The sequence below is a fragment of the Pocillopora verrucosa genome, chromosome 3 (assembly GCF_036669915.1).
Source record: "Pocillopora verrucosa isolate sample1 chromosome 3, ASM3666991v2, whole genome shotgun sequence".
Classification (NCBI taxonomy): Eukaryota; Metazoa; Cnidaria; class Anthozoa; order Scleractinia; family Pocilloporidae; genus Pocillopora; species Pocillopora verrucosa.
This window is the reverse complement of record NC_089314.1, coordinates 28,563,851-28,591,811: the sequence shown is the minus strand read 5'-3', so window position 1 is coordinate 28,591,811 and position 27,961 is coordinate 28,563,851. Positions and strand designations below refer to the sequence as shown.

General features: G+C 35.8%; 2 protein-coding genes across 4 annotated transcripts; one reads left to right on the top strand and one right to left on the bottom strand.

Moving 5' to 3' along the window:
* Positions 1-31: 31 nt before the first annotated feature.
* On the top strand, positions 32-5,070 carry LOC131785732 (programmed cell death protein 6). 2 transcript variants are annotated; one of them, XM_066163361.1, is made up of 8 exons: positions 32-285; positions 755-816; positions 1,643-1,687; positions 2,046-2,189; positions 2,786-2,800; positions 2,948-3,057; positions 3,445-3,564; positions 4,201-5,070. In XM_066163361.1, exons 1-7 carry the CDS (start codon positions 236-238, stop codon positions 3,547-3,549), a joined length of 531 nt encoding a protein of 176 aa, XP_066019458.1. In that variant the 5' UTR covers positions 32-235; the 3' UTR covers positions 3,550-3,564; positions 4,201-5,070. The 2 variants fall into 2 exon arrangements, with proteins under 2 accessions (XP_066019458.1, XP_058958652.1); XM_059102669.2 differs by having other exon boundaries at positions 4,132-5,070.
* On the bottom strand, positions 4,930-27,961 carry LOC131785731 (ankyrin repeat and SAM domain-containing protein 6). 2 transcript variants are annotated; one of them, XM_059102666.2, is made up of 18 exons: positions 26,802-27,961; positions 21,189-21,233; positions 20,791-20,850; positions 19,142-19,286; positions 18,052-18,149; positions 16,892-16,957; positions 15,888-15,981; positions 15,693-15,720; positions 14,966-15,167; positions 14,391-14,452; positions 13,845-13,994; positions 11,982-12,059; positions 11,037-11,176; positions 10,435-10,706; positions 10,136-10,203; positions 9,466-9,582; positions 8,647-8,716; positions 4,930-7,868 (listed from the first exon to the last, which is right to left on the bottom strand). In XM_059102666.2, the coding sequence occupies exons 1-18, from the start codon at positions 27,508-27,510 to the stop codon at positions 7,801-7,803; spliced, it is 2,472 nt and encodes an 823-aa protein (XP_058958649.1). In that variant the 5' UTR covers positions 27,511-27,961; the 3' UTR covers positions 4,930-7,800. The 2 variants fall into 2 exon arrangements, with proteins under 2 accessions (XP_058958649.1, XP_058958650.1); XM_059102667.2 differs by lacking the exon at positions 11,982-12,059 and having other exon boundaries at positions 26,802-27,937.

Sequence of the window (27,961 nt, the reverse complement as noted above, 5' to 3'; positions counted from 1 at the left end):
AGCGTCAAGTACCCACCAACAACATCACAATAATAGAAAATATTTTTATATTTGATTTTTATTTTGAATTTTTTCAGTGTTAGAAGTGCTTTCAGTGTTATTTCCTGCGACTAAAAATGAAGATCGAAATCTGAACTAGCTACCACCCCCTTAGGGACAGATTTGCAATTTATTGGGCATTGCAGACTTAATGAAAGAAGTACGTTTGTACATTGCAAACTGATCTGACTTCGTCATGGCGGGATTGCCTGTGGATAGGAATTTCTTGTGGACCATGTTCTCCAGGTGAGTGCTAATGAAAGAGATGTTGTTCACTCCAAAATTAAGGCTAGATGCATTTGTCCAACGTTGATTTTTTACACTTTTCTCGGGGGCGAAAAGAAACCGAACCGATAATATTCTTGATATGCATAGCTAAGCCTATTAAAAATTACTAGCATAATTGTTTCAGCGTTGTTATTGACAAATTAAGAAGAGATAAATGGCTTATTTAACTTATCTATCAATGGTAAGCCCAATTTTATCCCGTGTTCGAATAATGGAAAGTGATTAGTAGAGTGTGGAGTTGCATGTTATGTGCAAGTTATGCGTGGACTCGCCGCCAGAGTCGCCGCCAGACGTTAATTGTCTCTGTTGCTCCTCAGTGCAATGAATTGACTTCTTGTTTTAGTGTCATTCTGGAATGACAGCAAAGCTTTGGTGATGATTTTATTTCATCAGTTATTAATCTATTTTTAACTTTTCTGTTTTGTAGAATTGACACAGATCGAAGTGGTTCTATTTCAGCCGATGAACTTCAACAAGCTCTTTCAAATGGTAATCAAGAACGTCAGCAAGGGTTATAATGAACACCAGCTCTCTTCCTCCAAATTACTGTCAAGTGTTGACCAATAGATCACTTGCAGGCTGGCTAAATGTCACTATCTGTTAGCTATCTGTCCCCTGACTGTTTTCTGTAGATGATTTTGTCAAATCCTGGTTGCTAACAAATTACATAACAATTGCTGAATAACTGGATAACAGTTGGTTTACAAACACCCTATTGCTGGAAAACAAACAACTACCAGTTTACTCACAAAGAAATGGCTGCCTTTTTTGGACCTTTTCTTCAAGAGCATTTGTAGGAGAAATTTTTTGAACACTATGCACATTGTATCTGTCTCCCAATTCATGACTTCTCTCTCACAGCCCAAACTCTTACAACTTTTTCTTGAAGCCACATGGAAGAAGATTTCAACTGGGTGTTCAAAGTGGTCCAGAATGAACGTTTTCATTTCCAGGAGTGACCAAAAATAAAAATCTCTACCCATGATATACTGTTACAAGTAAAGAGGTGATTAAGAGAAAGGAAAACGTAATTTTGGGGATATTGTTTGATTTGACACCAAATTCTCTTAGCCAAAATTCTAAGAAATGACGGGAGCACAGTATAGAGAATTGTTATTTTGATCTTGGGAGTGAAAGGGTTTATTGGTTTTGAATTACTTTGCTCTGTGATTTGTCTAAAAGAAGCTTGCACTTCCCTTCTAAATAGTCAACTTGCTCACTCTCCTTGTCCTTTCCATTAAATGATGTACATTTGTTTTCTCTTTGTATTATAGTTACTCTTCTGTAGGGTAATTTAATTTCCATTCTTTTCTAGGAGCCTGGACACCATTCAATCCAGAGACAGTGCGCCTCATGATTGGTATATACTGATTTTCTATAATTCCACAATGATTTTGGTGTGAAAAGTAATTATTACAAGGTGCTGTTGGCAAAGAAATATTCTGGAAAGAAATGAGCAGCAGGGTCAAAGAAAGTTTGGAAAGTGTACTTTAACCCCTCTAGCTCCCAAGATCTCTTTAGTAATTCTCCTTACTCTCTGCTGCACAATTCTTATGATGTTAGTTAAAGAATTTAGAATTTGAACAACTAATGATCCCCTCATTGATATTTTACTTTATTCTCATCTTTTGTCTGCTTGATATTGTGCTGATATTGTAAGGAGAAATTCTATCTTGGTCACCCATTAGAGTTAAAAGGTTACTTTATTCTTCTGATAGGTATGTTTGATCATGATAACTCAGGGGCAATAGAGTTCAATGAGTTCCAGGCATTGTGGCAGTATGTAACTGACTGGCAAAGAACATTTAGAAGTTATGATCAAGACAACTCTGGAACCATTGACAGGGAAGAACTCAAGACAGGTAAAGTTACCCTGCCCAATAACTTAGAGTGTAAATTAGAACATGATCTCAACAGTATATTAGGGATTTAATTTTTATACTTACATTTCTTTGAACAATTTTGATTGTCTTATCAGTAAACTGTCAGAAGCCACTTTTCTCAAAACAGTTGGTTGATACATGGTTGCAGTTTGCATGGAATCACTGCAGGAAATTTCTTATGTTTTGTTATGAAGTAGTTTACCTTTATAAATTTAGCATTTACAAGAATTATGAGGGAATTTTCTCTGAAAAATTCCCCTTAAATTTTTGAGAGGGTTAAACTTCCTCTCAAATTTTTTTCAACTTTCTCTCAAAATTTCAGGGTTCATTAATGTCCTAGCAAAATATTCCCCAAAAGTTTCAACAGATCCAAACAATAGCTACTTTGAAAATGTGCAAAGATGTTGGTAAAATTTTGATTTGGCCAAAATTTTTTCAGAAAGCTTTGAAATTGGTGGACAGACGTTTGAACTGCTTTAATTTGCACAATTCTGCTGTTATATAGTTATTTGTAGTGAATTGCTTACTAGTCTGTTGAATGATGTAAAACACATTTCTTTTTCTTTTCTTCACAGCTCTTACAAACTTTGGTGAGTTTTGCAATTCACTACTTAGAACATCATTATGGTATTACAAACATTAGCCTTTGTGGGTTGAAATTGATGCTACTAGAAATTACAGCCCACATGCACAATTAGTGATGAGTGATCATTTTTATTTTTTCGTTTTTTTAACAGGGTACAGATTGTCTGAGAGAATGTACACTATTCTTATAACAAAGTTTGATCGCTGTGACAGAGGCTCAATCAACTTTGATGATTTCATCCAGTGTTGTCTGATATTACAGGTATTCAATAAAGTTGTTATTCAATCTATCATGAGTATGGAACAAAGAAAAATTCTGAGCCCCTTGTACAGAATTGAACCCCAGAAGTTTGGGTTTTGGTTCCTATAATACAGTGCCACTGAGCTTCAGAAGACTTTTTGGCCTGCACAATTTGTTTGAAGGATGGATAACTCTATCCACTGTGTAAATCTCTTCCTGGTTGATAAATTTTCTTTGCACCTATTCACTTGATAGAAATTCATCCTTTGAATCGCATTATCCTCTTTCTGAACAATCACACCAAAACCTTCAGATTTTGTTGTCTGATGCACCATTACTGACCACAAATAGCTTCAGTAGTTTACTTGGTTTTTTAATTTATTGATTTTATTTGTCATTTCCTCTCAGATTCTGACAAATTCCTTCAGAAGCCGTGACCGAAATCTGAATGGCTGGATAACAATAGGATATGAGGATTTCTTAACAATGGTGTTAAGCTTGAACCTAAATTAGATACTCTTTGAAAAGGTAACACATGTTTAAACCACTTCAGATTGTTTATTATAGTACTTACCAAGAGAGATAGACCTTCAGGAACAAGAATTGAGAGGTCAATTCTTAACTTAGATGAATACACATACAATAGGGGACCTAGGAATAATGTAACAATGAAACCAGAAAAAAACCCAATCAAAGAAAAATATGAGAATGGATCTAACAGAAGATTCCACTGATTGAAAGTGATCCTCGCAGTAATGTGCACTACTTAGGCAGTAGTGAAAATAAGGCCTGAAAAAAATTCATTTCTTCAAAAAAATCCTGTACAGGCCTGAATTTTTTTTCAGGTCTTATTTTGATTACTGCCTAAGTAGTGCACATTACTGCGAGGACCACTTTCATTCATGTCTTTATCCACAGTTCAAATACATGACTTTCATATATTCTTATCCGTTTAGAAGATTCCATTGTAGGAAAAATTTAAATAGAAAATTTACCCAGCTTTAGGATCAATCTCCTCCCAACCCAAACATCTGAATCTTCAGTCTTGTCACTGTTCTTCATACATTATAAATTTTCTTTAAATTTTGTCCTTAGGAACTTGATTTCAAATCAAACAACATTTATAAGTTGATGTTTTTCCTTCTTCTAAACACCTTTGTCCAGGACGATGTACTGATATATGGTGAAGAGAAATTATGGCTTGGTCACTCCTAGAGGTGGACGAGTGGAGCTGAAAATTTTTTATAACATTTCTGCTCCCACGGATAATTTTACAATAATGTGTAAAGTTTAAGATTATTATCATTTAGAATATATCGTTTTGACAACTGAATATTTCAGATTGTAGTAATAGATAATATCATGTCAATGATGGCAGTTAAATAAATATTAATAGACTTGTAAGATATGCCCAGAAAAAATTGTCATGGAGCTGAAAAATTCTTATAACATTTCTGCTCCCATGGATAATTTTACAATAATGAGTAGAGTTTAAGATTATTATAATTTAGAATAATTACTGGCATCTTGTATCTCCTTATAATATCACCCCTGAATCAAACATTTATATCACAAGTGTAAAGGAAATGATCACCAACTAATTTAATGGATGAAAGGGGTAAGTTTCTAAAGAAACTGTAGTGCTGCGTCAATCACTCTGACGAAGGGCTAACGCTCAATGCGTCAGCTTTTTTAGCCTTTGTGGTGGCTAATTTACGTTTTCAACTCAGTTGTTAACACTAAATTACCTAATTTAATGGAAGCTCTGGATTTTAAACAGCACCTCAGGAAATGCAGAGAGAACAGTGTGGCAAATATGTATTCCAAGTTAAAGAGTAAAAGGTTAATGGCACTGGTTATTTGTAACAGGCACATAGAAAGTAACTATGCAAGCAAGACAAAACCAACAAGTTTTTATTAACAGCCTTGGTCAAATTAAGGTGGACATTTATTTTGCCTGCCTCATAATTAGAACATTTTGTATCAAAGTGATGTAGTTTAATATTTCTTGTAATAAATATTAATTATTCTTCATCCTGTGTCATCCTTCATCAGTTTTATAATATTAAATGGCTGTGGACTTGACCTATTCTTATTAGAACAGGTAAAATGTGTGTTTATGATAAATGTAATGTAAAAAAATTATTTCTCTGAGAAAATTACAGTGCACATTGTGTTAATTCATGGCCTATGTACTATAGCAAAGTTACTTAAAGCTGTATGCACAAAAAAATGAATGTGTTCATTTTGACCTATACAAGCCAGCTCAGAAGCAAAGCCTAAATATACAGCATGACTTCAAATGTAGTGCATTGGTCCTTACCAAAATAATGTCTTATTAATGAAGTTTTAGGGCCTCTTCACACGATCCCACCATAACTTGAACCTTAGCATGCGATCACTTTCAACCATTTGACAGCGAAAGATTTTTATAAAATAATTCAAATAGTACGTGTGCTCTGATTGGCCATAAAACCATTTTACATGTGCGTATGTAAACACGATTTTCGTTCCTCTTTCATTAGTTATTTAAGCTTCGCGTCGTGGTTTCCTACGCTTATCTCGTGTTCTCCCAACCTCCCGCGTGTTTACATCAGGCTATGTAAACACGGAAACCATTTTACATTTCTTCATTCTATCATGGTGGTGTAACCCAGGCTTACAAAAACTGCAGGATCATGTAAAGAGGCCCAAAGAGCATTTGAGAACACTCTCACTGGTGCAATTAACTTGTTCTGTAATGTGAGAGCCTATTGAAAAAAAAAAAAAAACAGGGGAAGGTTGCTGTCTCCCCTGCTTGTATCTGCAAAACATTAATCTCCAACCAATCAGAATATCATATTCTGCCTTTAAAACTCAAACTAATACATTATACTTAACGCTAGAACAGGAACTTTCAACTCAACCGTAATTAAGTATAAACTGTTGCAAAGTGCATCAGACATACAGTTTGGATTTACAGTGGATACAATCAGCCACCGTTGTCCGAAATTTCTACATAAACTAGCACAACAAACAGAAGATTTGACTGTGTGACTGAACCCCAAATGGGTAATTCTGTTGGCATTTTATCATAAATGCTGCCTTCTGATTGGCTACACTACTGGCTATCTATCATATGGTAGATAATGAGTACAAGAGGTAGCCTAATAGAGTACAGTTGTAAACAAAGATAGATAAAAACGTGAGCTAGTCATCTTGTTAAGTTTTGAATGTCTGGTAGATTTATATTAAAGCAAGTATATAACATCCAGTCCTGATTTCTATGCATAACAGCTGATTTAGACTTTGCCTTTGTCAACTCTCATGCAATAGAATTCTCAAGCTTATAATCTAATGGATGAATAGTCTGGCTAGAATCTGTGAGAAAATGTTGCAGCATGATTTACAATCCAGGACCACCCTTCCTCACCCACTTCATAGTTAGAGGGGATGAATAGCTAGGAAAACAACATTGCTCCAGTTTACTTTGGTAGCTGCCTGATCACAGCAGTCTTCTTTTTGTGGTTGCACATTAATGGCTTAGTCAGTTAACAATGATCGCATTACTATTGAATGTTGGCATGATCGAGCCCTAAAAACCCAACTAGAACACCCAAAAAAGATATCTGTTCATTTCCTGAGCAGTCACTTTCACTAACTTAAGTATTTTGGCATGTCATTTTTAAAATTTGCTTTAGATTTTGTCTTCCTAACTTGTGAGGGTAAGAGGGCCAAAAGGGTTGGTCTTGAACATGTCTTATCATGATTGCAGGGTAAAGAGCAGTAAAGAACAGTATAGCTAACTGAACCATTTTGTTTCATTAATTAATAATTCAGAAATTAACAGTACATGACTGCCAATAAATACAGATATTTAGAAGGTACAATACCTCTTCTTTTAAAATAATATAATTCATGTGATAATATTATTAATTTAAAAGTTTGCTTGCAAATACAGCCTGCTGCAAAAGGGCACAGCCCTTAATGCTCAATTCATTTTAAAATATTGTTCTATGTACAATTTAATAATATAAGCTAATTGACTGATAAGGTCATACAGCAATGAAAAAAATTCAGCACATTGATGAAATGTAGAAAAAATTACGCAGATTTCTGAAACCTGAATACTGACATCTGACTCAACTAAATCAGTAAATAAGCATGAGTGCCACCTTTTAATTTTTAGACAAAGGTGTTACCATGTTCGTGACTGTTTAAACTATGTGCATGAAAAGGGAATTGAATTTATTTGTACCTTGCATGACTTTAAAATTCCTCTCAGACTCATAAATGTGAAGCTGTCCTTCAATACTTGAGGTGAAAATTTGTTGTTGTTGTTGTTCTCATTCACTTGCAATTCTTATTTTAGCTAAACAATAGAATTCCAATGATAGAATGGAAAAGTCTAGCTAAAAATTCCACTTCCAATTATTTTACTTTTTTTTTTAAAACAATTTCTTGTAGTGAGAGCATAATCTATTTAATGCCAGAGGTTGACCAGCTGTTCTTCGTGCTCAGTTTACCTGTAGATTATCTCTGTATTAAGTGGTCTAAAAACGTGTTTTAAAATGGAGTTTGATTTAAGTATGTTAATTATATCTACATAACAAACATTTATTTACATGTGCACTTATGGATATGAATTTATTATATTGAGTCACAAATATCTCTCAAGCCTGTCATTTACTCACTTGTGAGAGATATTATAAAAACACAAGATAAAATTTGTATCCACACACTTCCATGTACCATCCTCTATTTAATTTACATGTCCATCTGTGACTAAGGTGGCTGCTTCAAAGGCCAATTTGAAAGATTTCCACTAGCTGAAGGAGAGACAGAGCTATAACCTAAAATAACAAAACATTACGTAAATAAAAAAGCTACTGAGAGAATCTATGAGGCTTTCATAATACTGTATAGTATCCATTCTTGGGTATAAATACATTAGGGCTGACTCTGAGTCATTTTAGCCTAAGCTGCTAGGCAAGGGTTAGCATGACTCTAAGAGTGGCTCAAACCAAATTTATGCCCATTGACTTAAATTGTATATAATTTACTGGTATCATCCCTTAGGAGGGCATTGAGAAGATAACAACTGGAAAAAAAAAGACAACGAAACAGTCTGAACAATCACGTGAGTGTGTGAGTGGACTAAAATCCAAAATCTCTTTTTTTGCTCACAAAATGCGCCACAATGCCCACCAAAGTGATAGCAATAAATTTTTTTCATTACAAGTAAATGGTACAGTGATTTTCCCCTTAAAATTTTCAGCTATCCCTTTAAATCCCAGAAGTGTTTTGGATTAAAACTAGCATGTCAAGACCTTGACCAGAAAACAATTACAAAACTAACCAACAGTATAAAGAATTACATGACACATTCTCTGAACTACTTGGTAAGGAAAGGATCATTAGGAAAGATTAATATTGTGCATCAGAACTTTGGAGCATATGGAATAAGGCCATTTAAATAATTTAGGCATTTAATAACAGAGTCAAAGAAGAAGCTTTAAATCTGTGAATAATCTTTGCCTCTACATTGATTCAAAATGTTCATTAGGTAACATAAAAAAGTAAGTAAAGCCTTAGGTAACATAACTTACAACAAAAGAATGTTTCACTCACCACTAGTACCATGTGATTTGCTCCCCTGGAAACTGGACAAAGTTTCATGTAAATGTTGCCTCTCGCGATCCTGTAAATTAAAACCAAATCAAGAACATCATTTATCACCTTTTAAAAGTTTTCTTGATATATTTGTATAAGTTCTTGGTAATCAATATCCCTTGAAAAAGATTGTTTATGTGTTGGAATATCTTGAATTTAATACTAGTGTCATTTTCTCCATTTTAAGGTCAAGAAAACATCTGTTTCATCTAACAAATCCTGAAAAGCTATCAGAGTTTAAATATCCTGCTTCACTATAAAGGTGGGAATGCAAATTAGAATCTGATTGTTTCAACAGTTAACTACTTTGAAGAACAGATTTCAAGCTCTGCCTTTTTTTTCCTTTTTCATGACAACTTAAGGATGTTTTTAAGTGAAAATTATGAAAAAAAATGAAAAAAAAAAACCCAAAAGAAATTTATCCAATGACATTATCTGATAATCCCTTTGATCACCAAGAAACAAAAATGACAATCAAACAAGGTTAGGTGTCCAACACAACAAACAAAAAAGATAGGTTTGTTTCTTGAAAAGACAAGCTGTATGGGTGTAATCAAATAAAATCTTAAAAATTTTTAGTATGACCATTTTCTTATTTCCACCCACATATTTTTCTTAGTTGTACAGTGTAATATAGTTGCATATTTTGCCCATTATTTTGCCCTACAGTGATAACATAGCATAGTAGTGGAAGAATTGTTAGTTGTTCCTGCTATGGATACCTTATGGATAACCTCTACAAGATATACCCCAAGCAGACTTTTCCTTCATTTATACCTTGCTACTTTTAATTTCAGCAATGGCTGTAAGGATTTGTTGTCTGGCATCTTTCCGCGTAACTCCAAGTTCACTAAGATCTCCATCGCTTAAGGTTAGAAAGGACTCCATGTCCACCTAGCAACAATAGTTCATAGCAATTTTTCAAAAGGTGACTCAAGTTAAAACTATGTAGACAACAACATAATAGCAATAATAATAATAATAATAATAATAATAATAATAATAACAACAACAACAATAATGATAATAAGCTTATTTGTTGACATTCTTCTGTCTGTGTTGTTACTTTTGAGTACCATATTAAAATATGTTTCTTGTTAATCACAAGATGAAGTCATTTGCTGCCTGACAGGCAACAAAAATAACACATATTTATCATTTTTAAGGTTAATATTATCAAAAGGTTTATATGGCTATTCATTGTTGTTAAATACAATGGTAACTAAGTACTAAGTGCTTGTCTCATAATGAAGTCAATTCCCAGTGTATTACAACTTGGTCTTCACTTCAGCAGTGGGTTTGTTTACATGCTGAAAATCAATAATTGACTTTATACAGATCACAAGAGTTTAAAAATTTGTCTTTCATTAACTTTTCAAATTATAATTTTAAAGGACACAGTTATTTAAAGCAAATAATTTACAATAACTGTTTATTTTCTAAATACCTCTTGTTCCTCAAAAATTGGTTGGTACTTCTCCAATGATAATTTATTTAGCAAATTTTCTACATCACCTGAAACAAATATCATATGGTGCTAAAAAATTCTCTCTTGCCATGAAATTCCCCTGGGCAAAACCATTTGTTAAAAGTTTTGTTCCATTGTCTTTTGGTGTATGGAACAGATTGCATCAAAAGATATACAAATATCTCAGAGATCTCCGCAGATCCCAAACATAATAAAAATACAAAATAATCAAAACAATGAAATCAAAATCTTTATGGTACTTCTTAAGAATAAGGTACCTTCACTATGGTTGAATGTATGTCTATAAGGGTAATGATCTCTTGAATAAGATGAAAATGATCTGCTTGTATCATCAGCGTGGCCTTGTAGAGAAGAATAACTTAATTCTTTACGTAAAGATGTTCCCTCCACAGGGGCTGATCTGACTGTCATGACTGTTGGGGTTGGACTGGCTGCAGTTCCTCTCCCTGCCTTGTGCCAAAGTGATGATGACATGGCAGACATGGGGTTAAACGACAAATCAATGGCAGGACTACACGCCTTTAATGTCCTGTAAGAAAAAAAATTCAAATGGTGTGCTTTCCTTGAAAATGAAACACTGTAAAATCAGGGCAGAGAAGGCAGGCCTCAAGAGTGGGTCTAATACTCTCACTCTTAATTGTGGATCCTCTCAACCCAGATCAAAGAATCTTTTTTTTCCTTCATCTTCCCCCATCACTAGGGTACCCTTTGGGGAAAGAAAGAAGAGAGACCCAGCAATACTGAATTCCATTTACAGGTCTCAATTTTTTGATAACAATAAATGCAGCCTCATTCTCTCAAGTTGGAATGAAACCTTTTTAATGAAGCCACCTTTGAGATATTTAAAGCTTTAGCTAACCTTGATCCTGAGTTGTTGGACATTGATGAGTAGAAGCTTGCTGTGGAATATGAGGATTCTGGACTTCCAGTAAAGTTCTTACTTTTCGCCAATGTTGGAGACATAAGTGACCTGTAAGCTGGATATGCACTGACACTACTCTGAAAAAACAAGAAAGAAGTGCCATTAGAAACAATAATTCATTTTCCAGAGCCAGGAGGGAATTATTTTTTCTTAGGCTAAACACCAGGGCCCAGTTGTTCAAAGGCCAATTAGTGCTAACCCAGGGTTAAATTTTAATAATATAACTTAACCCATCGTTTTTAGAGCATTCAATTATCAAATTGTACTAAAAAAGAAATAAACTGAATTTGCTCTCCAAGCTTTCAGATCTAAAATCAAATTTCAAATTAACCCTTGGTAATCTTAACCCAGCTTTGGACAACCCGGCCCAGACCTTTATTACTGACAACCCATCATACTTCAACACCATGAATTTCTTGGAGAGTATCCCTCTTGTGACACCCCCCTGACAATTTCTGGATGCAACATAGGCAATTATTCAAAACTCCTCAGCAGGCTAAATGGTACAATTAAATGGTTTTTCCCCAGTGTCAAAGAGCTATTACCTATTATCTACTGGTCTATAACAATATTCTTACTTAAAAGTTAATCTACAATTTTCTCTTTCCCTATATATTCAAAAAACATTGAAGGTGAAATTGTATTTGAAGACTGATATTTAGAGTTACATTTTATCAATGGTCACAAGGTTGAAAAGGAAATGTTATCTTGAAATTTGTATTAGATAAATTTTAGATAAATTTTCTTTAACAAAATAAGCTACAGTCAAACTTATAACAATAACATTTGCGAATAAAGAGGTCTGAGTGCATAAAATTTTAGAACTAGATTAAAGTAAAACAATTTAAAATTTATGAATAAATGAATCATTAAAAAGATTACAATGTTATCCAGATCATCTTCAAAATACTTTTCATGGGCGTCTGGAATACATTCACCATTAATACAAAGACTGGGTACCTGAATGAAAAAGATAGTGACATTTAACACGATTGCTGAGAATATTAGTCTTTAAATTCATGATAGCAATTTTTTGTAAGCTGTAATAAATTATCTATTGATAAAATGCATTTAGTTCTCTCATTTATTATATAGTCAGGGATGGCTGAGTGAACACAAGAAATCTGAGTGGACCTTATCCATTTATAAGCTGTAAGGTCTACCCTACCAGACCTTATCCATTTATGAGCCAGAGGGTCTATCTTACTGGACCTATCTACAAAAAGCCAGAGGGTCTACCCAATTAGACCTTGTTCATTTCCAAGCAAGAGGGCCCATCATACATGATCTTCACTTCTTAAAAGCTAGAGAGTCTGTCATGCTGAACCTTATCTACTTGCCAGCCAGAGGGTCCATCCTACTAGACCTTATCTTCTTACAAGCCAGAGGGTCTGTCTTGCTACACCATATCTACTTAGAAGCCAGGATGTCCATCTTATCCACTTATGAGCCACAGGGTCCATCTTACTGGACCTTATCTACATACAAGCCAAAGGGTCCCTCCTGCTGAACCTTATCCACTGAGAAGCCAAAGAGTCCATCCTCCAAGACCTTATCTACATACAAGCCAAAGGGTCCCTCTTACTGAACCTTATTCTTTGGGGAGCCAAAGGGTCCATCCCACTGGATCTTATCCACTTACAAGCCAGGTCCATGCAGCAAAACTTTACAGGTCTGTTTTACATACAAGCCACAGGATCCATCCTACTGGACCTTTTCCACTTACAAGATAGAGGATTCCGGTTTCATCCAGCTGGACCTTATTATCCAGATTTTAGTAGCATAATGCGACTTAGAGCATTTCTCCCCCCCCCCCCAGCCTGGATGTCAGTCCATTCAGGGCTACCACACAACATTTTTCAAGTTCTCCTGACAGTTTGCTGGTACTCATTTATACTCCTAGGTGGAGAGAAGCACTTTCACAAACAACCGTCTTGCCAAAGCACAACACAATGGCCCAACCAAGGTTCAAACCCACAATTTCCTTCAGAGTCCAAGCACTCAACACCAGGCCACCATACCTCTCCAAGTGCAAGAAATTACTTCATTTAATTTAATTGCTAGCTGTAAATTACCTTACTTAATAGATTCATTTCTCATTCAGAATTACAAGTTATTTTAATCATGCATGCATATTATCAAAATTCAAACTTTTCATTATGTTTCCTTAGTCTCCTCATCATGTTTTTTTCAATCAATTACTGGATTAAACAATCTTTTAATTTTCAGTAAAATGTTGATAAATTTGATATGTTTTTCCTGTACTGCATGCTTGAGCACAGTTGAAAACTACAAATGTTTCACCTATCTAATATATAGCTGTATATAAAATAACAAGAAATGATTAAAAAAAATTTAAATTTTATGTAATGATTATGCTGTAACAAACATCTGATGCAGTAGTGTGTGTTCATGAAAATATAGAGAAACTGCAAGGTTTGGAAAGCACAGGAGCAACCCGTAGTTACTTCTAACAAGTGCATCATAATTTCATGAATGCAAGGCTGATACAAGAACAATTAAGTTGTTTTATAACATTTTCAACATAGTAGTCATGTTGTGTAAAGAGAAATTCTTATTGCCACATGTCAGTAAAAATACACAATCACTGTGCTTCATGGTAATATAGCACTTATAAGCACAATTGAATTTTAAGGACACATCAACTTGCAATGTCAAAATACTTTACTATCTGCAGATTTGGAAATAAAAGCAGAATAAAAACTTTAAATAAAATGCACTTACAGGCCTTTCAGGTAAAGATGGATCATCCAAACTGTTACTGTGCTGCTGCCGTTGTATTCTAGGCAATTCAAACGAGGGGGAAGGAAGAATTGGAGGCAAAACAGGACCAATGACGTCATCTGGCAGTTTGTTGCTGTGAGACACAAGTGCCTGCAAAACAGTTATGTACATCTTTCACTGACAATAATCCTTGAAAACATTAATCATCTCAACTCAGGTGAGTGGTAACAGGGAATTCATAAAACCCTTATCAAATTTTTAGTCAGCCCTCATCCAACTGGGTGCAGTTTCTGTTTGAAATTTTTCTTCAATTGGTGGCTTTTAATCGAGGGGGTGTTTATTTGAGAGCAGCATTTAATTAAATGAATATGGCACACTTTTATGGAGAATTCTAAGCTACCAGTTGTTATGCTCACTTTTCCAAAATTAAAATTTACCACCTTGCAGTCGGGTAACCTGGTTTAACCATTGGCAACTGACAGTCGAAAGACTTTTTCACAATTTCTTACCCAAACACAGAGTAAATAACTTTATATCAGATCTCACCAGTGTGGGAGGTCTTTTCAAATTAAGCTGTGTCGTGCCTTTTAGCCCAGATTCTGTAATAACTAATAAATAAAACAAAATAAGAAAAAATGAAAATTAGAACGAAAATATGACTTAAAGCCAGCGACACACCAGGATAAAGTAATTGATTACAGCTGCTTGGTATGCCAGGAGCAGAGATTTTGACTCATCATCATGATCCATGTGTAGTATCATCCGTATCTGACACATGGTTTAAAATCACCAAATGAATCACCAGCTTAGCATCACTGGTGTGCAAAGTGAGTAAAGTGATTGTGCAAAATTCAGCCTAATTTTGCTAAATACAAAGCTTTCGAAAACAATTAGCAACGACAGTTAGAAGCACTAATGTCTTGATTTTCATTTCAGCGAATTGAGCCACAATAACACCAAACAGATCAGTCAATATACATGGCAAAATATATCCTCTGAGAATATTATTATTCCCAGTTGACTTTGAATTTAAGGTCATGTGGCAGCAAGAATAACTGATAGTAAAGTTACAAGTCAGAGAGGTGAATAAAAAGCAATAAGAACATTGTTGCTGCACTAACCTGAATCCAGTGACTTCAATGTAATTGCAGAACTATCACTAACATGACTGAATGAGGACCCCTGACCAGAGTCACTATCAAACAGGCTCTCCATACTATTTGATGCTGGTGATATGCGCAGCTTGCTGCCTGATGATGACACTTTAAGAGTGCGCTTGATGTTCAGGTGCCGAAATCTACTTGACATTTTAGACCACCAGTTCTAGGGAAAGAAAATCTTTTTTTAAGCTAGGACACTTACCTTCGAAGAGTGCCTAGCAGCATGACCTTCTACTGTCTGACATGTGTCAAGGACAAAGGCAGGGTAAGTGACTGAATTATATAACCAGCAAGTAAAGTCAATGTACGTTTAACAGCCTCTCTCTCAAACCACACCTCCTAAAACAACCCATTTAATAAATAGAGAATAATACATGGGCGTGCATAGATATGGAATTTCACTTTGAGTGTCCAACTCAATAGCTCAAAAGTGGGTGCCACAATTGAATGGACATCAAGTTGAACACAAGAAGAGAAATTCCATTTCTACAAGTAACTATGTATTATTTTGTTTATCATATATAAACACAATAGCCCTTTACTGACAAGAAAAGGCAACTTAATTAATGAATGAAAAATCGTATAGTGGTTAGTTTAATCGCTAGTTGGTTAGTTTAACTTGTCAGATCCCATTTGAGATCTAGACCCCAAATTACCCTAACTTTTATCTATAGTGACTGATTAATACCTTCCTTCCAGTGTCTGTAATGAAGTCACTGAAAGAAGATAAAATATTGTTCTGTTAAAAGAGAGTAATGTTTTTCTTTTCAATCCCAAAATAATTGAGACAGGACTGCATGCTTAAATGTTAAATTTAACCCACATTCTTATTTCTTACATGATTCTGCTAGGAACAATCAAAAATCCTTATCAGTTATCTCACCTGTCCACATTAGCCATGTCTTTGTTCATTTCACAGACAGGCCCCTTTCCTTCACCCTTCCCTTTCCTCCCATACAAATTTGATGAGCTGTAATCTGGTACAAAAATATTTGCAAGAAGTTAACAAAAGGTAACTTTGATTCAGCTGCAGATTAAATACTGAATGAGGCTGTGGAGCAGCGGCACTTGATTTATTTGGCATTTGGCAAGAATCTTCTCTCCTTTTACCCTTTAACTCCCATGAGTGACCAAGACAGAATTTCTCCTTACCATATCAATTCAATATCAACCAGATATTAAGTGATGAGAGTAAAGAAGAAGATCAATTTAAGGATAATTAGTGGATCCAATACTAAATTCTTTGAACATTATAAGAATTGTATGGTCGACTGTACAGAGAATCACAAATTTGATCTGAGAGTTAAAGCGGTCATTAGATGGAGAAGGAGAAGAAATGAGGTTTCATGGTGTGTTATAACCATGAACATGCTAAATTAATAAAAAGCATCATGGCCTAAATCCCTATTTGACCAATTGCAGCAACCATACTGCCAGAGATGCCAACCTTATAAACTACTTGCTACAAACAACACATTTAATCCAAAATCAAAAAAATTAAATAATCATATGATAACTATACACTATCCTTGAAGAGTAGACTTGAAGATTATTTCTTAATGGAGAAAACATATTGTTAATATCACCTCTCTCAAAGAAAATGTAACAAGTTTTATTTTGTCTTAGAGATTATAGATTGAAACCATATGTGTATCACCATTTTGGTAAGGTTGTTCTAGAGTTTTGCTTTTTGTATCTTGACAGAGGGGTTCATTCAAGAGGGATCACAGGAACACCAGGATAACCCTTAGCCACACCCACAAGGCTTCCATTGTGTTTCACTCAAACTCAAAACATCAAAGAAGATACAACTGAACTGTATTCATTACTTCTGGCAATAACAATTAATAATAATATTGTTAATAAGGATTACTTAAAGTTACTTACAACGTTTTGGGGTAGCAGGAACATGCATGCTCACAGAAGCTAATAGACGCAAGATTTCTGTATCACCTGAAAGATAAATATCATCATTTCAATCAGAATTATATCAGAATTGAAACATGCCGCTTGAAGATAAATTCTGGACTGAGCAAATTGCCTACCTGTGAGTATTGCAGTCCATGTTTCCTCTAGCCTATCTATCACTATGGTTACTCTACATATTAAACACAGACACTAGTATCTTGTTAGCAGGCTTTTTAAGAGGGGAATATCTTAATTTGCCTATTTTTTGATACCTCTGCATTTCCAAGAAAGAGTTCTCAGGTCAAGTCCTGGCCAGGATAAGTGTGCTGTGCTCAAAACTTTAGTGATAAACTTCATTCTCACAAAACCTCTTTCATTCAGTAACAAAATGAACATTGGTCAGTGAGCACCCAGGGACACCCTCAATTTGTCCTTTAACCCATAACAGTGATAAGCATCTAATTTTTTCCAACAATATCACCCCTCAATCAATCACCACTATATTCTTTCATTCTTGGTGTAAATACCATAGGAAACAGAATTAAGATATTAAATAATTTGCATCCTGATGCTGGGATGTTCAGGGTTAATGTCTCATTCAGAGGGAGCAGCAATACTCAATTAGATTAAATTAAATCAAATTTACAATTTATAGCACTTATTGCAAGCCTATAAACACTTCATAATATGAAGGAGAGAGAAACAAGTATTTCAAACAAACAAAAGTGCTTGAAAATCTCAAAAGGCAGGAGGCAGACCAGCTGGCTATTTGCACAGTGCAGCCAAAGAGTTAAACTCAGGGCAACCAAGAACAAATCCAGTTGGCACCACCAGATTACAAGTTCCGTGCCCTAACCACATGGCTGTGCTACCTTCTTCATTGTTGCTTCATACTCCTTGTTGCCTTTGGGTTCAGGAAACAGAACCAGAACAGAACTTAAACCTGAACCAAACCTAAACCTGAACCATTACAATTGGTCCACTGCCACCAAGAGACCTCACCTACCCATATTCTTGACAGATGTCATTGCTGGTCTGCCTACATGAACATAGATAGCTTGCCACTTAACGCTACTGGCAAACTTATGATGGCCAGTTTCTTCTCCCATGCACAGACTCACACAGTTTATCACACTCACCTATGACAGTAGCCATGTCAAAAGCAGTGCAACCATTTTTCTCCTGAATATTCACATTGGCTCCAGCATCAATCAATAGCTTAGCAACAGCTTTATGCCTAAAAAGTAACAAAAATGCCTTCTGAATAAGCAAGTGCCATAATTATATAGTTACAAAACAATTGACATGAATTTTTATTTTCAAGAGGTGATCTGTACTGGCAAGAACAGTTAAAAAAAAAGTGAGCAAATGGGTTCCTTCATCTGTGGGAAATTATGAATCCTTAAGCTACACCAGCCGACAAGAGGTCTGCAAAAGGTCTAACACTGAAAATGTCAGAGCCTGACTCTCAGTAAACCTCTGCCCAACTCATCCCAAACCTTCCCACAGCTTGCTCACAGGCTAGTTGGCAGCAAACACTTTTAGGTTGGTTACTTTAGTCTCTTGAACAATGTTTTCTGAAAGCCATGATGGTTTTAGACAATCAGTGGACTTCAATATTTCTCTATGAGTGGGCGGTTTGAGGTAAATGTTCCTCAGGAGCTGACCATGAGCCTTCTCAACACTTGACAGAAACATCAACATTAAGATAATTAAAAGCAAAATTACTTATAACCTTTTACACCTTAACATCAACATCAACATCTCAATTCTCCATACTCTTCTTCATATATTTCATTTGGTAATGACAAGGAGAATTTGTTTAACAATCAAAGCTTCTTAGGTTGGCGATTATTTCCTTTTTTTCACATGTTCTTAATGAAAGACTCCACAGTATTACTATTAGGGGGAAATTGGATGCTGGTCATGCTTAGGGTTTAAAAGGGTTTAGCTGAAGACAGTCTATTTTATGGTTTTACTAAACAACTGCCTGATCATTTCTTCTTTACCATTAACACCAAAACCATTTCAAAGTATCAAAGCCACTCTTTGAAAAACAGCAGGTTTCTGTGGACATGTAATCAATCAAAATTGCTAAACCCTTACAAAGATAAACAATTAGGTCTCCCAAACCATGTCACTAATACTACTTTAACTCAGTTCAGAGTCCATTTGTAAGGATTCTGATTGGCCAATCACCTTCAGATGCTAAAAAATAGTTCGACTCACCCATAGTAAGTTGCTTGCATCAATGCCGTCCATCCACTAGCCTTGTCTTGCTTGTCAATATCAGCCCCATTTTGTATCAGTAACTGAACAGATGGAAAGTGTCCACCCATTGCAGCATACATCAGGGGAGTGGCACCATCATCATCTGAAATATGAGCCACAAGAGACAGGACATTTACTTAGCTTCATAAAACCAGATGCATATCATTAGAAGGAAACACAGAAATAGTTAGCTTGAGCCAAACAAGAACTTGGATCATCATAATCTCATGAAAATGCCGTGAATTTGTAAATTTTTCATGACTGAACCTGGCAATGATAGCTCTGCATTTTGAATTCAAAGTTTTATCATGAAGCATGTGAAAATTTTAAACTATTTTTATTCGAATCAAAGAACCTAAAATTAAGCGGCTTTCCTTCGGCTGGCTATTCTCAGCTGGCTATCCTCAGATGGCTATTCTCAGCTGGCTTCCATTTTAAATAGTTTATTTGTGGCTGTGATTTGAAATCTAAACCTCATCACAATGGGCTTGGAAATGGTTTCCTCAAGAAAACAAATACTTGTTGTTAAAAACAACACAATTGCATGATTGAACTTTTCAAGTTGGATTTTTCTCACGCAGCAGAATTTTTACCATATGTTTTGTTCATCCCCATACTGTAAATTCTTCTTAAAAATGCACGTCCAAACAGTTCTCATAGAGCATGGGCCATCTTTGATACAAAAACCCATACAGTAACAAAACAAGATAGCAGGTAGTGGCTTAGCCCATCAGATTGCAGCAATACAATAGAATGCTAGAAGATTTTTACGTATGGTAGTTAGCTGCCAGCATTCCGTCACAATTATTTTTGTCAGGTTGGCTATCTATTCAATAAATAGATTCCATGTTGCCTTGCACCTACATGGTAGCTGATCAGAGATGATATGAAAATGTGGTACGGAAAAAAATGTGGCACACAAGGCACAGCAGTGTGTCAATATTGTTCTGATGTGATCTATTACTGCACAGACCCACGGCAACATAGAATCTATTTGTTTCATAAGATAACACAGCAAAATTTGTTAGTGATGATGGTGCCTGTCCTCCATGAGATCTTAAGTATGAACCAATCAAAATACATGCTTAATTCAGCTTAAAATATAATCCATGATAAACTGTGACTAATGTGAGTTGCCTGTCAATTTGCAGCTGTGAACAAATACCACCGCAAATCCTGCGGTTTGTATTTATGGTAAGTTTTAAATGACTAGGAGATTTAAACTTACTCAATGAGATTATTTACCCTCAATTTCTTTGCGTGATAGATCATTTATTTACAAAAATAAGCTTCATCCTTATCAACTACCACAGGAAGGAAATCTCACGTCCATAATCTCATTGATACATAGACCGCTCCCATGTAAGGCTTTACAGGACAATATATCACAGCGTGAAAGAAATCGATTCCAGAAAACAATAAATTAGTTACAGATTCCAATTAAGAAGAAGCAAAACAGTTGGCTACTTTCAGGGCACAGCCTCTAATTTGAACTGGGGGCAAATGAAAATACATCCAGTGAATAAAATGTTCTTGCTTGTTTTAAGTACAACAGGAAAAAGAAATTCTCAAAGGGGTTAAAGCATAGAGCACTGGAGTATACTCACCTGTTGCATTTACATCAACTTCGCCTTCCTCCAATAAATCTCTGACAGATGCAAAATTACCTGAGTAAAGAAAGAAAAGAAAAACAAAGATTTCAGGGAGTTTAGATGATAACAAAAAGAAGAACTAGATATTCAGGGTTTCTGTCATTTTATATATAGCAATAATTCTTAACCTATTTACAGGGGTGAAAAAAATTAGTGTTACATTATCTAGAATGCTTTGTATTAAATCTTGTTTATCCACCCCATTAAGAGGTTTGTATATAAAGTTCATTTCCACTGGGCATTGCAAAACTGACCAAAATATCATCTGAACAATGAATCTGGTTACAGGAATAGATCACAAGGAGCTTACAGAAAAAAAAAATTAAGGGGCACAAAGATGAGAATGTACATACCATTCCTGGCTGCTTCAATAATACTTGGTTTCACAAACTTTTGACCTGAAACAGTAACCGGAAAAATGGACTGAGATTACTTCCTTAAATGGGTGTGCAAGTAAAGATGAGAGGGATGTTCACAGTAATGAACAGTGCTTATAATAAGCAGTAATGAAAATAAAGCCTGAAAAAATTCAGGCCTGTAGAGGAGTTAAACCCATGACCTCTGCAATACCAGTGCAGTGCTCTACCAACTGAGCTAACAGGCTAACTGGGAGCTGGTCATTATATTGGTTCATAATTAACATGTGAAGTGATGATTGAACAACTGTGAATTTATGAATATCATATAATTCAACTACAAATAAATAAAGATGAGAGTGATAGGTATACAGGTGCTGAAAGAAAAAAGCTAGGTTCACCCTTAAACTCCAGACAGAAGTGATTGACGTGTAACTTCTTTTAATGAGAATACTCAACATTATCAGGTAGAATTTGTTATCTCAGTCTGACTCAATTGTAACAAATTTACAAGGAAATGTGTAGCAGCTAGAGGGAAGAATTAACAATTGGATGTTGGGAGTTTAATGGTTTCAATTTGTACTTTGCACAATCGCCAAGTGACCCATTCAGCTGCAGTTTAATACGATGTTTCTGCAGCTTGAAGTGACTAGGAGTATTGCTATGTTTCTCTTCCCCCCCCCCCCATGGGTGCTAGTTCATCCCCAGTTACCTACCCCCCATTATTTCATCAAGCTCCCCTGAACATTCACCAGTACCCAGTTCTACTCCTGGGTAGAGAGAGGCTCTAGCTACGAAGTAATTAAAGTGTAAGGCCCAAGAACATAACATAATGACCCAGCCAGGTCTGGCACCTGTACCTCTTTCCCTGGATGAATATTCTCCATACTGTTCTCTATACATTTGGTAAGGTACCAAAAAGGAGAATTTCATCAACAATCAAGATTTTCTTGAGTTGGTGATCATTTGCTTCATTCTTGCAACCTTAATATTTGATTCAGGGGCGATATTGTAAGGAGAAATTAGATGCCAGTCAAGGATTTATACCACTGCATCTCCCACCACATATCCATTACAAGTGATTACCAAAGAGTAACTGCTGATGAGAATCACAGCCCACACATCAATTCCCAAACAATCTCACTGTATTTGACACAAAATGTATCACAATTCTGTGCACATTTATCAAACCAAAGCCCTGATATTTGTCTGATTTGATTTAACTCTTTAACTCCTATGAGTAACTGAGACAGAATTTCTCCTTACAATATCAATACAATATCAACCAGATAAGTGATGAGAATAAAGAGAAATACCACATTTTTGTTCTATTTTTCTGATGGGGAGATCAATTTGGAAAACCAACATCCCTCATGCAGTTTTTAGTTTGGGAGGTAATCTGTTAAGTTTTCAATCCTATTAATAAATTAAAAGAAAATATTCTCATGTAAAAACACAGGGTTTTATTTTTCTGCTTCCATTTCTTACTATGGGTAACCACATGCCAAGTTATTTAAACACTCTGAAATCTGGAAATGTTGGCCACCAACAGAAGCACAGAGGTGTCCTGCAGCATCTCAAAAGACTCAGCCAAACCACAATTTGTGGGAAACTATGTAACAGTTGCCCTTGAAAGACCTTAGTTCCCTTCCACTTATAGGTAATTTCAATTCCAAGCCTTTTTATAAAACTTAAAAGCAGCTGACACACACAATGGCAGAACAAAGAATGCTCAAGCCATGAGCCCTTATCCATAACTGAGAGTTTTCAAGCCATTCCTGTAGCACAATTCTTTAATTTTTTGCACCAACAGTCAGGCTTTTTTTTTTTTACTCTCACCTCTGTACTCTTCTGTTTCTTATCTTTCTTCACTCAAAGTCCTATTCTACACCCAGACAGATAACAAAGATAACCAAGTGCAACTGAAACTAGGAGATTTCATGAGATGTTTCAGTGATTGAAATTCAAGACCCAGGATGTTTTGCCACAAAAAACACTTGGGGAGTTATTTAAGGTTTTTTAATAACCTTGTTCATGTTGTGTCAATATAAAAATGCTTGAATCTCTTTGGTTCTTAACAGCTTAACTCAATGCTTAACCCTTGTGACCAAGCCAGAATTTCTCCTTATAATGCCAATAGAGTATCAAGCAAACAAGTGATGAGAAATTAGATAAATATCAATTAGGGGATAATTAGTTGATCCAATACCAAGTTCTCAGAACAAACATCACAATGATTGTTTGGCAGATGGTGAGGAGAATTAACAACAATAATAATAATGAGATTGTGGTTGTCAGTGAAAGGGTTAATGGATTGTTTTAAGTCCCTAGGGTTTGATTCGACCCTCTGGTCACAAACACTACTAACTTATAGATACAAGTATATCCAAGTACATTCCATGCTTTGACCACAAAAGTTCCATAATGGAAAGAGCTTCAGATAATGTGTTGCATTAGCCATTAAATTAAAATATGATACCTTCTGTTATTTGACTTTAATATTGAAAAGAGCATCAGATAAAGTTTTGCAAAAGACAAAGTGAGGTTAACCTGATGGTAAAGAGCATCTCCCTGTCTCAAATTTCTAAAACTTTTTCAAACACCAAATCTTTCAAAAACCACTCCTTTGAGATTCAACTACCCCAATTACTTCCAGAGTTACCTTTTACCTTGGAAATTTCACTTATCTTTTAACAATCGATAGTGTCACAAGATTGCCTGATGAAAAGTTTCACGTGCCATGTATTTATTTCTGGACTCTTGGACCCACAGACAAAACAGTGCACCTCTGGTTTTTTCAAAGGGTGGATACAGCTATCCAATGAATAAATCTCTATCAAGTGGATGGTGCAGTACATTTCTGCTGGATGGAAATTGATCCATTTGAGAGCATAATCTGCCCTTTGGACAAGTGAGTCCACATACTGTATTTCAATGATATATTTTGCGTGCTGGGAAATTTTACTTATCATAAGGCATTTTACATCCTGTTGTAATTATGCTTGCTCGGGTGAACCTTGCTGATGTGGTTGTTCTAATGGAGTTCATTACACGAGCCATACAAAACCTATATGAACAATGGCACAGAAACTTGTTACTTCCTCTTCAAAAGCAAGAAACAAGTATCAAAAGCTTTCAAGGTGAACCAAATCCTCCGAAGAATGAGAAAGAAGGAAAACCTGCTCATACTTGATTGCTGACATTTTGCCAAGAGTGCACAGAAAACAATATTTTGATAACATTTTGTTTAGCAAGCATCCTGTCAATCAAAATAAATGATGACTAAGCCACACATGTGCAGTAATTCTACTGCCAACATTCCTTACTAGAAAGATCAGATAACAAAAGACATTACTCTAATCCTAACAATTGTCTTGCAACTGAAAATCCTAAGACTCTATGTTTGTGAAACTTCAACTTCTCAAAAGTCTGTTTCTTATTGTTCAGGCGAGTAAACTTATTAAACACTTCACCAAACTCCAGAAGATTTTCATTTAAGTGCACACAAGCAGTATCTAAGTTCAATGCCTGCTGATTCGCACAATTTGAGTGCGATTCTCGAGCCAGCTTGCCCAAATGGTCACACATTTTGTTCAAAACACCTCACTCTAAGAATTTTCACTGAGTCAAAACTATTAGCAGCTGGAATTATATTGCACATATAATGTGACTATAATTTAATGCTGCTAAGTTCATCTTCAAAATTACTTGCAAACAATATCATTTCCTGCTTCAGTTACTATCAAGGGAGTGAAACAGTTTAAGCACTAGCAAAATTTCACAAAATGTCTCTGTAAAAGCATACACATCCATTTCATTCAACTTACTTTCTCCTTTCGTGTGTTTTGCGCATTTATGTGCCTAATGGGCACTTCAAAGGAAAACAATTGCTTGATATGCTGCCAAGCACAGACTTTCCTTTAAGATGATCTGGAAGGCCTCCATGATTTTAGAAGCCATGAAGTTAAATGACAAACATCTCTGACTTGAAAAATTGTTGTTGTATAGATAAATCTTTAGTTAACTTTATATTGAATAAATTACACATCTTAACCTGTTTAGTGACTAAGGCTATAAACAATTTTCAAACTTGAAGTCGGAGAGAAGAAAAATAATAATCAATTTGTTGGATTTGCCAGATTTTATACAGAAAAGATAATAGTTACTTTCCCTTAAGAAACAAGAGACAAGCAAGAACTTTTAAGGATGTGGTAAACCTCAAAAGCTGAAAGAGGAAGGAGAGGATTAGACAAATAAGTTCTCACAATTGGCCGCTGACATATTTTCAAATGGAAACGGAAAGGAACGATGCATTCTGCTGAGCTAATAACTATTCAGTCAAAATAAACAGTTTTTCTCACTAAACAGATCCAAACGCACAAGATGATTGAAGAAAACTCCCCCTCTTATAGATGTAAATTGTCAGTTGCCTATAGACTGAACTTTGTAACACTTCCGATTATGGACAAAATACCTTGGGTCTACTTTGTACATACTGCCCATTTTTCACATTTTTATATTGACCTTTGGTACATCTGGCAAAATTTCATACTACTATGTTGATACAAAAGTTTTAACAAATTAATTCATAACCCTGGAATCACAAATATTTTAATGCAATAAACTCACATCCAAGCACAGCCAGAAATAAATAATGCTTCACTACCTGAAGTAGCTCTCCAACTCTCAGAATAGCTAACTCAGAGTTCCTTCCATTTAAGGTAATTTTTTTTGTTCCCTTAAGAGCTGTTTCCCAAAAAATGTTGGTTAGATATAAATGCATTGGTGATTCATCCAGAGTTTATTCTGTACCATTCAACACGCAACCAGCACGTGAACCCCATTGGACATACATTAACCTGTGCCACATGAGTTACATCGCATTATATCAGATTTAAAAGTGGAGTACAAATATTTTAATTTGATCACTCTTGAAACAAAGCAAAGTCTTAAAATAAATAAATCTCTATCGCATTTTCACCAAATCTTGACCATTCTCAGAGTCTTAAGACAACTGCTACCCATCTCCAGTTACTGTGATCTTGAACAACCAGAAAAAAAACCGAAGTTATGAAAGTTTAATGCTTAAACCCATATTAGCCCACCAGGAGATAATAAGTGCACCTTCTGCATAATTGGCAGTGGTCTATATTTGCCTCAGTGCCGGGGAAAATGGCCAAAACAAATATAGATCACTCGAAGAATGCTCACATAACGTAAATCGTATACAGTCTGGCTAAAAAGACGTTGTTTTCTGTTATTTGCGGACATTCATGCAGAAATACCGACAATCAATACTGAATTGATTTTCATCATTGCATAATATCAAACATTGCATTACGATTCTAATGATGCAGTGAACTCGCACGCAAACGGCAGAGAATTCCACGCAAATACGTCTACAAATTCCCTCACTACTGGGCAATATGGCATTGTCTGGCACATGAATAAGCTCACTGAACCATTTGATTGAGTTGTTATTTTATTTATTTCCCACTCGTTACGCTTTTACGCCGGGTTTTGTTTTGACACAATGCCTATTCACCAAATCACAACGCATGTTGTTCTGAATCAAAATTAAGCACATTAAAACACTTAAAAGAGTTTTACCTTTAATTTGCGGTCTCTTGGAAGTGATTTCGTCCAAGTATCCTTGTACTTCGGTCTTTTGGCGAAGTGCAGCGATTTCAAGAGCAGTTTGGTCGAGATCATTGACCGCATTTGGGTTTGCGCCGAATTCCACCAAGATTTCTGCTGCGGTCATGTGTCCATTCAAAGCAGCCAACATCAGCGCCGTCCAACCTGTTGTTTCTTGTCTACAATTTGCGTTTGCCCCCTTTTCAAGAAGCAATTTTAGACACGCCTCATGACCGTGTTGAGCTGCGTTCATCAGAGGTGTATCAAGACATAGCTGAGGTCCCTCAACCTGCCCATTCACCTGGCCTGCTTCGATCAACAAACCAGCGATTTGTACGTGACCACTTCGAACAGCACAGTCCAAAGCCGTCGAACCTAGCTCATTTCTAGCATATAAGTCCGATTTGTTTTGAATTAAAATCCAACAGACCATGTAATGTCCGTAATAAGCGGCTAGCATGAGAGCCGTCCAACCATAAATAGTTCTCGCTTCCAAACTTGCGCCTCGTGACAACAACAAACGCACAACTTTTTCATCCCCGTTCGCCGAAGCGGTGTGAAGCGCATTTACTCCTTCATCGTCAGCCGAATCAACGTGAATACTTTTCTCCAAAAGTGCTGAAACTACTCCTAAGTTCCCCTGTTCTGCGCTTAGCAAGAGTCTGTTGATCTGGGGATCCATCGCTGTAGTATAAATATTGTAGAATTGTCTCTCATTGAGTATTGCGCCGAAATGCAGCTGATTTCGGAAAAACGTGAAATCATGACAACCATCTTTTAAAACGAAAAGTTCGCCACATATAGCTCACTTACAAAGTTTCCATTTTTGCAGAGAGTTACTCGCAAAAGGGAAAGCGTTATCCGAGCATTTTACACCGTAATCACGCTACGACGTTAGCTTGTCCCGAGAAAAACCACACTCTTGTAATCATCAATCACGCTGCGTTTTGGTGAGCGAATTTTGTCGTGGTTCGATCAATGACGTCAGTCATTGCTACATCCGTTTTGTCACGCCAATCGGTTTCCTGTTCTAGATTTTTCGACAATTGAATAAACGAAATTAGTTTAAAGTGATCCAGACCAGGCAACGTAAGTCAACTTTCTCTTTTTAGAGCGAGTTGAAAATAAAATAA

Coding starts and splice junctions, on each gene's coding strand:
- LOC131785731 (XM_059102666.2), bottom strand. CDS start 27,510: ATGGATCCCCAGATCAACAGACTCTTGCTAAGCGCAGAACAGGGGAAC. Junction 18,150..19,141: donor ATGCAAGCAACTTACTATGG/GTGAGTCGAACT, acceptor GTTACTTTTTAG/GCATAAAGCTGTTGCTAAGC. Junction 16,958..18,051: donor TGACATGGCTACTGTCATAG/GTGAGTGTGATA, acceptor TTTATCTTTCAG/GTGATACAGAAATCTTGCGT.
- LOC131785732 (XM_066163361.1), top strand. CDS start 236: ATGGCGGGATTGCCTGTGGATAGGAATTTCTTGTGGACCATGTTCTCC. Junction 286..754: donor TTGTGGACCATGTTCTCCAG/GTGAGTGCTAAT, acceptor TCTGTTTTGTAG/AATTGACACAGATCGAAGTG. Junction 3,058..3,444: donor AGTGTTGTCTGATATTACAG/GTATTCAATAAA, acceptor ATTTCCTCTCAG/ATTCTGACAAATTCCTTCAG.